The 12,354-nt window shown below is 38.3% G+C and overlaps 1 protein-coding gene across 2 annotated transcripts in view; it reads left to right on the top strand.

Annotated features, from left to right (window-relative positions):
- The window catches only part of C1H1orf105 (chromosome 1 C1orf105 homolog), a 51,014-nt gene extending 43,050 nt beyond the window's left edge, over nt 1–7,964 (top strand). For both annotated transcript variants that reach the window (XM_003893569.5, XM_009194174.2), the window contains exons 5-7: nt 1,364–1,431; nt 4,458–4,525; nt 7,584–7,964. In XM_003893569.5, the coding sequence (XP_003893618.1) occupies nt 1,364–1,431; nt 4,458–4,525; nt 7,584–7,729 (282 nt within the window). In that variant the 3' untranslated portion in view covers nt 7,730–7,964. The remainder of the gene's footprint in view (nt 1–1,363; nt 1,432–4,457; nt 4,526–7,583) is intronic.
- The last annotated feature ends 4,390 nt before the right edge of the window (nt 7,965–12,354 follow it).

The raw sequence follows: 12,354 nt of genomic DNA, 5'->3' as shown, positions 1-12,354 counted from the left end.
ATCACAGTACCATTTTTCTCAAAAACAAAAATCCTGTCTTTGGCAGGCAGCTTTGTTCTGATGTCGCCCCTGCAGCACAGTTCATTCATACAACAGCACTGGCTGGATTTAGGGGATTTAGAACAGGAATCATGCTATTCAGGAGGAGTTAGGGTTTCCTGCATCTTCCCTTGTAGCAGAGTCAACTTTAGATACATTTTTGAATAAAGCAGTCTGTCTCTAGTACATTCTCATCCACTTTTATGTTTAGAAATCTCTCCTCAGGTTCTTACTAAAGCCTTGGCTGCCCCCACTATGCCCAGAGACTCCTTGTTACCAGATCACCTCCTCTCCCTCTCCCACCCTTTCTTCAGCTAATGAGTTAGGAGAACAAGCTGATTAAACATAGTATGTTCTTGGCATTTGTATAGCCTTTGCATTCGTTTTTTTGGTTTTTTGTTTTTTGGTTTTTTTTGTTTTTGTTTTTGTTTTTTGCTATTTTCAAGCACTTCTAAAGGTCCTTAAGACATTGTAATTGTAACTTTGTTATGTCATAAACTGAAATCATGAGTCACTTGGTACGAGTCACTTGGTACAAGTCACTTAGTAGAGTGACCTGCACCCACATCTTTGTGATTATCATTTTATTATTATAGCTACAATAATTTTTGAGAAATAATGGAAAAATGCTTCCTAGTGAAAACATTCTTAAAACCAACATCTAGTGCTGGGAACAAACTTGGAAAAGTTCAAGAAAGTGATGTTTCTTAACCAAAAATACTGTAACTGTGCATTGATTTTAGGCCTGTATGAAATACACCTTTAAAATTTCAAGTGTGCTTCAAGGTGGGTTCATTCATTCACTAATTTGATCAAAAATATTTCTTAAACAGACATCGTGTTAGCAGCTGGAAATACAAAAATAGAGACAAGGACTATGCCCTCATAAAGCTGCAAGTCTATTAGGGAACCCAGACATTATACAAGTAACTACAATATAAAGGTTATGAGTATTTTGATCCAGGAGGCCCTAAGAACATAGAGCAGAGGACTACCGAACAGTAGTCCAGCAGTCAGCAGTCTCTGAGAAAGTGATAGCTCACCTGAGACCTCAAGAACATGTGTGTGTTGGGGGTGAGGGCATCTAAACAAACTGATTTTAAAGATTTACTAAATCTGTGTATCTAATTTCAACTGATATCCAGGGAAGAACAATGATGCTGGCTTGAGGGAAGGGTGAAATCTTCTGGTTCATTCACATCACAAAAGGATGTATGAAGGACTTTGATATCAAATACAACTCAAATTCACTAAAGTGGTACATTATGTATTTAAATTAGAATGCAGTTATAGGCAGCATTCTAAATGAGACTTTCTTCTTGAGGTACAACCAAGAACAGTGAAAATCCCAGATGATCCAAAAGTATCCTTTGAGAATTTTATGAGTCATAGGTAAGTCAACAATTTAAATCAGGACATGACTTAATTCTCATTATATCTGAGGACACAGGAGAGTGGATTGAGAAGCATAGTTAGAGGAATGTTTAAGGAATGCTTTGGGAACAGGATTCTTGACTGTTTTTTTTTTCAGGTTAAACCAAATCATTAGATCAAAAAAGAAAGTTCACCTTTTTGCTTGAACAACTACTGAAAGTATTGCAGAAAGTATAATCTTCCTTTCCACCTTCACAAGAACAATATAATAGAATAGGAAATTTCTTTGATAATTCAGATGGAACTAAATACAAGTTCTCCATGTAGATGACGTATCTAATCTCCAAGATATGGAAGATTACACATAATCTTTCCTTAGTCCAAGATGTTCTCTGCTACGTTTTAGTAACTAAAATTCCTCTTTATCAGTTTGTTTGGTTGTTATTTAAAGCTTTTTATTTTCTTTATCAAGATCGCGTATAACAGATATAAAATCCAATTGGAATTCTGATTTTTTTGTGTGTTTTGTGTTGTTTTGTTTTTTTCTTTTTGAGATGGAGTCTCTCTCTGTCACCCAGGCTGCAGTGCGGTGGTGCAATCTTGGCTCACTGCAACCTCCACCTCCCAGGTTCAAGCAATTCTCCTGCCTCGATTTCCCAAGTAGCTGGGATTACAGGTGCCCACTACCATGCCTGGCATTTTTTTTTTTTCTTAGTGGAGATGGGGTTTCACCATGTTGGCCAGGCTGGTCTCAAACTCCTGACCTCTGGTGATCTACCCACCTCGGCCTCCCAAAGTGCTGTGATTACAGGTGTCAGCCACTGTGCCCGGCCTGGTTTTTCAAAGATTTTTTTTCTTCTATATTTAACTATTAGGGAAGAAGGACTCTGTTTTTACTTTATTACGACATGCAAAACATGGACTCATTCTGAATAGGACATCAACACAGGTCAACTTGCATTGCAATAGATGGTTGGAAAGTAGACATATACTCACCCTGACATATGACTAACCAAGAAAGCTATATGTAATCTAATGGCCATTTTAATTTTTTCCTCATACAGAAAGCAATAATGTGGAAAAATAAATAGGTTTTTTTAACCTTATGTTGCACAGTGGTACACGTCCTGATTCCATTTATGACCTTAGGGCCATTTGTTCCAGACTCAAATATAGACCCAGATACACTGAAAACATGTACCCAGTTCCTGGCCAAGGTAGACAAGGTTATGGAGGAAGTGGCTATTTGAGCAGTACAAGCTCCATCAATAATAACAGTTACCTGTACTGACTCTATAGTTTTAAAGAGCTCTTATATGATAGAGGCAATTCTAATAAATATTCATTATGAACTTTAAATGGAAAACTGAAGCATGTAAAATCAGAGATTTCTGAGCAAAATTCCACCCTTCTGTGAAATAACCTTTTGAAATTTGTTGCCCCATTTTACTTATCTTGCAAGTTTTGTACTTTATTTAAATGCAAAATCCCAGAACATTAATTAGTTGTATTTTAAACAAATAGCTCTTATCCCTCTAAAACTAAGATCAAGGATTGAACCAATCTTAAAATCATGTCAACATCAACCAGATGTATCATGAGACTGATTGTTGTATTCTTTTTTTCAGTGTTTTGGAAGAAAACATACAACTTCTGTTTGAGACTTAACTAGAGTGACTATAAAGCAAGGGCCTGGTTCTATCTTGAACTTTTCCAAATTTGTTCCTAGCACTAGATGTTGGTTTCTTTTTTCATACTTTTTAAGTATCACTGCATATGTAGGCAAGTGCAATTATCTTCACAGAAATTATGTTTTTTTAAAAAAGTGACTTTAATTATAGCCATTGCAGGAATTATAATACTTATGGAATGAAAAGAATGAAGGAAAAAAGGAAGAGAAGGAGAAAAGATGGCAGGATAGATACATATTTGTTGAATTATAGAATAGACAGAGTTTAAACTATTCAGTTCTGAACATACCATCTGCCTGTTTGCCCAAAATGGATAATAGAAGGGGTTTTGCTTTCTCTTTTTCTCAATCTCAGTGACAATTGATTAAAGCAAACTGGCTTAACTAGCTATATTTTTGGTAGCAAAGCAAAAATAATCTTGGAAGATCTTTGTGGAAGTAGAAACCATGAAATGAATGTAGAGCCTTAGATGGCCCATCAAAGTTTACTAATGTGTCAGTCTTTAGAAATTAAGCAATTTAGACTAATGTAGAAGTGGTTTTGGCTTATATGCATTTTCCTCAAGGGTCACCTCCACAGCCTTGGCCACCAGGAGAAATAGGATGTGGTTAGGGCATTTTCTGTGAAATGGGAAGGTTCTAACCAAAATATTTTCTCAGCTTTACTCTTTAAGGGTAGATTATTGATCTGGAAGAGTTCTGCTTTTTTTTTCCTTCTGGAAATTGGAGAACTCTTTCCTTTATTCCTCCTATTTTCAGACCACATATGTTCTGACAGTGGAATAAAACATTCAAAATGAAGGTTTTATCAAAAATCCATGAAAACAACGCTAATCAAAAAGAGGTTGAGAATTAGCAGTCTTTGGACCAATCATCTCGCATTGCTAGAAAGTGGCTTGATCACTAGGTTAACAGGTCTGGATTCAAGAGATCACATGTGTTTAAAAATGTATAAAGAGGCCGGGCACGGTGGCTCACACCTGTAATCCCAGCACTTTGGGAGGCTGAGGTGGGCAGATTGCCTGAGGTCAGGAGTTTTAGACCAGCCTGGCCAACATGGTAAAACCCCATCTCTACTGAAAATACAAAAATTAGCCAGGTGTGGAGGTGGGCGCCTGTAATCCCAGCCCCTCAGGAGGCTGAGGCAGAAGAACCGCTTGAACCCGCGAGGCAGAGGTTGCAGTGAGCTGAGATCACACCACTGCACTCCAGCCTGGGCAACAAGCGCAAAAACTCCATCTCAAAAATAATAATAATAACAAATAAATAAATAAATAAATAAATATGTATAAAGACACATTTCTACCAAGTCCTAGCCAATTAACTAATGTGTTTTCTTATTTCTTCCAATCAGAATGATGAGTCTTCATCAACCCAAATTCCAGACTACCCCTGAGCCTTTCCATGATGACATCCCAACAGGTTTGCTTTCTTTTAGAGTACTTATAGTGTGAAATATACTAGAAAAAAATGCCGTAGAATAAAAGTCTGATCCCTAAAATAATTTCTAAATTTCCTGAGAAAATTCTCACTTTCTATCCCTTTCTTTTTCACATATTGTCTTTTGACCTGCTGAGATTAGTTCACAGCGCTTCTTTCACTCCAGCACCACCTGTGCCCTCCTTAGGCCTCACTTGCCCTTATCCATGTCATGTTCCTTCCCAGGATCTGTCCACAACATATGGCTGAAGACTTCCGGGGAGATGGGGTACAAACAAAATAAAAGTTCCCCTATTGGCAGTCCTGATGGTATCAATGAAAATGGGAGGGGAACTGCATCTCTATACCCTCAGAGTGGCCTCACCAAGGCCCTGAACCTTTCACTTCACCAGTTCCCTAAAATACCTGCCTTCTCCCAGCAGCTGCCTGCGCTATTCTTATCTTCACTTGCTGTTGATAGAAACAAGGAAAGAAGCTCTATTTCAGGCTTCAGCATTGACCTAAGTCTCAGCTTTAGTTAAGGCAACACTGGGCTGGTGAAGATGGAGTGAGCCATTATTTGGGGTAATATAATTCAAGGGCTTACTGCAGCACAGGCTGTCACTTTAGTGACTGTCCATTTTCTCATTTGCTCCCATATTAACTGAAGCCACTTGAATTTTTCTTTCTTTTGATACATACAGTAAAGAAAATCAGGATCACTTTCCTCACTCTATACATATGGAAAACTCTTTTATCTTAGGAGGTTGCAGGGGAACTAGGCCAGAACTAAAAAGATATTTAGAAAGGAAATTTGAGGATTGAAGGGATGTCTTGAGGGGATGCCAAAAGGGAGAACGAGAAACTCAGGTTACAGCTGAGGTTTGGGGATATCCACTGGAGTGGAATGAAAGTCTTCCAGTCCTAATCAATCACTTCTTATGTATCCCAAAATATTGGCCTAGCTCATGGCTGTCATTCAGCCAAAGTGGAACCAAGAGCCTGGAGCTAAGAGTACCCACCCAACAAAAGCTACCCACTCTGCTGTTCCCTGGTCTATGACCACCTCATTCTTTTGAAGCCAAGAGAACATGGGTGATAGGCATGTGCAGTTGATGTCATAGTTATCTGTGCCAGCCACACACTCATTCTGAGTTTCCTTTGGACCTGGATTTTTTCAGACCTGCCTTGCAAAGGAATGAGTCACACACATACACACCCACCATTGTATACCTTTCCCTCAGCAAGAATACATTTTTTGGCCCTAGAGAACAATGTAACAAGATGCCTTTCATCAATTTATTATCTCTGTGAGTATACTTCAATTAGCAATTTAAGAGCTAGATTTTGTGTGCTCGGGAACAGCATGTTATGTTCTTGGACGGCCCTGGTTCTTATCCGTAGAGTTCATCCTAGAACAGTGATCTTAGAGGTGGGAGTACAGGGAGAGTAGTTGTAAAACTTGCTAGGAGCTGAAGCTTGGTAGATCTACTGTTTATTATAGTCATGACCCTTCTGAGCTGACTTTGCTCTTGTATGTGCTCTTAGAGGTCATGAAAAAGGCACTAGCCTAGAATCAATGAGACCTCGGTAGGAATCCTAGTCTTGCTGTATAGGCTTGCTCTCTGTGTGCTCACCTGTAAAACCAGAATAGCATGTTGTCCCACTGAAAGCTAGACCTTTGGTACAAGTAGTCTTCACCTTTGACTGACCCAGGAAAACTGCTGACACTGCTCCAGCCCCGCTGGTTTATATAGCTTAGACATGTCCATACTGTGGTACTTGCTGCTTATTGCTGAAGCCAGCTTCCACTTGTGCTGTGTTCCCTGTGGATTGCTACAAATACCAAGTGACTGACTCATCCCAGTGAACAACATTACCGCCAATGACTGTCTAACTCAACTGTTGGTCACAATGATTGCTAGCATTTTTTTCTGGACTCTGCTTTTCATTACATATTATCAATAATTATTAATGACAACAAAGGAAATAGAAAGAACTTATCTTTACAAGTGATGGAGATTCCTTCATGAATCTTTGACCTGATCCCAGAATCCCATGACACCCACAGACTCTTAATCTCAATAAACATTAATATAGATGCTAACCACCTGATGTGAGCCTACCACCTGGCACAGTGGTAGGATATGGCACAAAGAGCACTGGGTTAGGATTAAGGATATCTGGGTTCTGGTTCTTAGTCCATTAGTGCCTGTGACCTTAGACTGCTGTTCCCTCTTCAGTACAGTGATGAGACTGAACTGGAACCAAGGTTTGTGATCCTGTAATGTCTCTATCTCTCATTCAGTTGGACTTTGTTCTCTGGAGCTTGTTCCAGAGAATTCAGAGTTCCAATTCTCTTAGTCACTCAGTGATTCCCAATGGGAAGGTGTTATTTCATGCACTGGTTTACCCCCATTCAAGTAATCTGTCTTCTGGAAAAACAGAATATTAACCAACTTTTAATAAATTATATTTGAAGAAGAGGTAGGGTAAGGATTTTAAAGAACCCCAAAATAAATTATTTCACAAAATACAGTTTTCTTTTGAAATGCAAAAGTACTTTCTCTGCCTACTGTAGCCTTTTTGTAAGATCATATTTATTTCTTATTTTTATTTTTTTAAAGAACAGAACTATATATGTGTCCCTTAAAAGTCTCCTGAGAATTGAATCTTCTTTTCTCTCTGATTTGTATTACAACATCAGACATGTTTTATCTTCATTTTTAATTTAATGGGTAATGACGTCTAATACTTGAGTTTTGTTTCTGGATACTCCTTTTGGCCTCATTGACAAGATTTGTAAAAGTTTAAATGTTGTGAGGGGAAAAGGCAATTTTATTAAAAGAAATCATTAGGTGAAGTTTTTGTTCCATTTTCTTTTCTTCCTTTTCTTAAGAAAAAAATAAAAGGTGGATTTGAAAAACAAAATATTAGGTGAATTTTAAATCTGTTTTATAAGGTTGAAGAAGTCTTTGTTGGCCTGTGCTTATTTTGAGTTTCTTTAAGAATAGAATCTAAATAGTCCTTGTCCTTCCTTCCTTCTTGTACTGTCATCCAGAAAGCATTCACTACAGACTGCCCATTCTGGGCCCCAGGACAGCTGTCTTCCACGGACTACTGACAGAGACCTACAAAACTCTAAAAGAGAGACAACGTTCTTCCTTGCCCAGAAAGGAACCAATAGCCAAGATGATGAGGCAGTGAGCGGTAGGAGCTCATCACCTCCCAGACTCCCAGAGAGAAAATAACCTTGCCAAGTCAATCTTTGACACTGGCACCTTCTCCTCACAATTTTCTCTCCTCTCCCAAAAGATGATTTAATTTTGCCTTCCTAAGATTGCTAGTATTCTAGCTGTTACCTCTATCTTCTCTCTCATGTCTCCTAAAGATAAAATGGTTTAATTTACATGATTATAAAGATCTGTTGATGAAAATGGAACATGGTAACTGTCTCTCATTTTATTTTGTTAAAGATTCCTCTCTATGTTAAAGTGGAAAACATCCTTCTGTTTTTAAGCCACAAGTTTTCTATGAAAGTTATTTCAGCTCTTTCCTCAGGACAGGGGCCAGAGATGGCTCCATGAAATCCCTCATGAATTCAGCTTATTAAGAATAAAGGAATAGGCTAGGTGCAGTAGCTCACACCTGTAATCCCAGCACTTTGGGATACCAAGGCGGGTGGATCACTTGAAGTCAAGTGTTCAAGACCAGCCTGGTCAACATGGTGAAAACCTGTCTCTACTAAAAATACAAAAAGTAGCCGGGTGTGGCTGGTAGCAGGTGCCTGTAATCCCAGCTACTCGGGAGGCTGAGTCAGGAGAATCGCTTGAACCCAGAAGACAGAGGTTGCAGTGAGCCAAGATCACACCACTGCACTCCAGCCTGGGCAACAGAGTGAGACTCCATCTCAAACAAAATAAAATAAAATAAAATAAAATAAAATAAAATAAAATAAAATAAGTGTAAAAAAGAATAAAGATGTGGGGCCCGGCGCAGCGGCTCAAGCCTGTAGTCCCAGTGCTTTGGGAGACTGAGGCAGGAGGATCACTTGAGACCAAGAGTTTAAGACCAGCCTGGGCAATAAAGGGAGACCCCTATGTCTACAAGAATAAATAATAATAATAAAAAAAGAATAAAGAAGAAAAAGAGAAGTTGCCCTCTAGCCTTATCTCTGTTGGTTAACTCTGGTAGACGACAGAGGATACTGTGATGTACTGACTGGAAAATGGCAAGACATTTGTTATTGCAACCCAGAAGCACAGGAACTGTGCCTTGCCTTGCCCTTCTCATGTCACTTCCTTTAGTGCCTCTCATATGTTAGAAGTTCAGCTAATCCTTGCTTAATAAAAACCATACCTAGTGCGTGTATTATGTAGCTTAATTACTTTGGTCGGAAGATGTATGCATCCAGATTTGTCCCAGTCTCTGTGTCCATCTGCAGTATGAGGGAAACAAAAGAAAACTCTAGGCTAGCAAATATTATATTTATAGGCACATATGTTTCATGCGTCCAGCTTCCGGGGTGGGGGCCGGTGGTTATATATATAAAAAGAACACCTCTGTTCTTCAAGAAGCAATGATCTTGTCATATTTCAAGATCCTGACTAACTGGAAACTGAATCAACATGTGAGAACCAACTTCTGCCTAACTGTATTTGAAGAATGCTAAAAGTATCATCAGACTTTGAAAACCTACTGTTGACTTTTCTCTAATATCTCTGTCGAGTGACTGGATTAACCAGATAAGTGAGTAAAAACATCCTGACATCCCTTTCCCTACAGGGCTGGAGACACAAGGGTACATCATGGATACTGGGAATTCACATAGTCTGGGGACCCCCGGAGTCTCTGAAGCCCTTCCAGAGTGTCTGTGACTTTACTTGAAGAATGGACTTCAAAAATCTCAAACAAATGGCCTTGTCCTTAAATTGCCCTCACTTATTGCACCAAAAAAAAAAAAAAAAAAAAAAAATAGACAAACAAAAACAGAAAAACTTGCTTGATTGTCCTGAATTCCTGGTAGGCTATGATTCTCAGTTTCAGTTCAGCTGGAGTTTAAGAACTCCAAAAACAGTGCCCTTGAATTGTGATACCATTTCAGATAGTTGTCAAAGGAGAGACACATCACAGGTAACAATGTTTCCTTCTTTTGTTGTTGTTGCAGATTAATATATCCAGTGAAAAGATTGGGTGTAACTGTACCCATGCATTATAGAGGATACATGCCCCATTCACAATTATTTGGAGCTTTTGAGGTAATCAGAATATTATGTGGCTAGTGAGATAGAATACTTCCCAAATATCTTCAAGATGGCTTCATCCATAGTACTGGGACATTTCTAAAATCTTGTAAAATATAAAATAATAACATCATGTTGTTTGGTAGTACGATGACAGAAATGGATGATCTATAGCAACGGTTCTTAAACTTTTGGTCTTAGGAAATTTTACACTCTGAGACATTGAAAACGCTAAAGAACTATTTATAATATTAGAAATTAAAATGGAGAAGCCTTTTAAACACTTCCAATCAGCTGTCAGAGTGATGACATTATCACCTGTCATGTAGCCTCTGGAAAACTCCACTGTACTTAGGAGGTTTTCCAGAGGCTACTTGAGGCTTCCTGAGAAGAATAAGAAAGGAAAATAACATCTTAGTATTATTTTGCAAACAACTGTAACTCACAGATGCTCTGGTAGGGCTTCAGAGACTCCCAGGGGTCCCCAGACTATGTGAATTTCCAGTCTACATGATGTATCCTTGTGTCTCTGGCCCTTTAGGGAAAGGGATGCCAGGATGTTTTTACTCACTAATCTGGTTAATCTAGTCACTCGACAGAGGTATTAGAGAAAAGTCAACAGCAGGTTTTCAAAGTCTGATGGTACTTTTTAGCATCATTTACCTCCCTTTGCTCAGATTGTCTACTCAAAAACTTTATAAACTTCATTTGGTTTCTCAAATAGAGTGGGTTGACCAGTTAGCACAAGAAGTCTAGTTCCATTTGAAATCTCATTTCTCTATATGAATGACTGTTAATTTGCTTGGGCTAGTGTGAACTCATTTCCCAGAATCTGAGGTCTAACCTGGACCTAGTGTGGCCTCAGCACACTAGTAATACTCCATCTGCAGCTTTGTTGAATAGTTAGCCAGCTGGTGAACTTCCTTTTCAGTTTACTCCTACAACAAAATCCTGAGAATAAAAGAACTGAGGGAAGAATTTTCTAAATTGGGAAGTCCAACTCTGACATACTCCTCCATGGGACTAACCCAATGCTATTATTTCAATTTAAACTTGCAAAGAGATTTGCATATATGCTGTGTGATTTTTCTCTACCAGTAGTAGTATTTAAAATAAATCTTCTTACACCAAACTTTGCTTCTATTTTTCCTGTGGGAGTCAAAGTTTTGACTCTGCCATCCCTCTTAGCCCAATCCTCCCAGCACTGGGTTGGATCCTTAGAGGTGATAACTTGAGCTTTTCAGTTATTTTACCTGCTGCATGTTTTTAAGCATCATCCAAAAGATCTCTCATAAATAGGCCATGGTAATTTCTTCACTATGAAAATCTACTGATAATGTTACTCCTGGTTCAAAGTAATATATATTTCAGATAAGTTTTGCAAAATGGATAATCTTGGGTAGATTTTTGTTGTTGTTTTAAGATAAAAGCTTGCTTTTGCTGGTTTTTTTTGTTGTTGTTGTTGTTGTTTTAAACAAGGACTCTTATTATAATAAAAGTCCACTGACATGAGTCAGATACACTATTTCATCTTTCTTCACCCTAACAGGGAATTTTAAAAAACCAATCAATCTACAAAATTGTTTTATTGCCATGAATAGAGAAAAATGCTATATTTAGGAAAAGCCACGCTGGAGCTTTTAAAAACAAATATTTAACTCGTTGTCACATCTAGTTCCCAGTTTAACCTTGGGAAATCCTACAGGCCTCTACTGCCATGTGCTGTGTTCAGGGTCACTTGTATTTTCCCTTCACCAAACTGTCAAAGCTCAGGGGAGACCGGTCAGGAGCCATCACCTCCCAGGCCTTGTGGTAGCACACATTGGAGCTGCCCACTGTTCTGAACATGTCTAAGAATACATAACTTCAAGTAGCCTGAGTGTAATGAGTTTAATAGAACTACCTTGTGTGCTCCTAAGGAAAGCCCTATTTAGAATGTCTTATTTGGGTGTAGTTACTCAGTCTGAGGGAGGTCTTAGGGATGAGAAAGTATTACCAAATAGAGTATGGAAGAGTTTCAAGATGAAGAGGAAGCATGGGTCTTGTTTCTATAAATAAACCTATAACTAAATTCTGAAGAGTCAAGGTGAAATTAGAAAATTTAGAAATGGATAAAATTTAACTAACCCTTAGAGAAAACAGGGACGATCAATTCTGTTTCAACCATCTCCCTCTCAAAACCATCTTAATGTAGCACCTAATTAAATATTATACCTGTTTAATATACTTAATTCTTGTCTCTCTAGAAAAATGTAAAGCTTAATGAGGACAAGAACAATATCTCATGCTGACACCATATCCCTGCAGGAGCTGCCCAGAACACACTTGAGAGATATTTCAAATGAAAAAATAAAAGTCTATTCCTAAGCTTACCAAGCAATATGGAAAAAAATAATAAATGAGGTAAAATCCCTGAATTTGGGACAGCAAAGCTATAAAGGATTTAGGTATTAGGATTCTGCCTTTGAGGAACTAATAGTTTCAATTGTAGAATAAGATATACACACAAACATGCACGCAAATGAAGAACACTTGTGCAGGTCAGTATGCAAATAGGCGTGAGTTATAAACAGGAACACTCAGTGATTG

Source organism: Papio anubis, chromosome 1 (genome assembly GCF_008728515.1).
Source record: "Papio anubis isolate 15944 chromosome 1, Panubis1.0, whole genome shotgun sequence".
NCBI classification, from domain to species: domain Eukaryota; kingdom Metazoa; phylum Chordata; class Mammalia; order Primates; family Cercopithecidae; genus Papio; species Papio anubis.
This window is presented reverse-complemented; position numbering and strand designations above follow the sequence as displayed.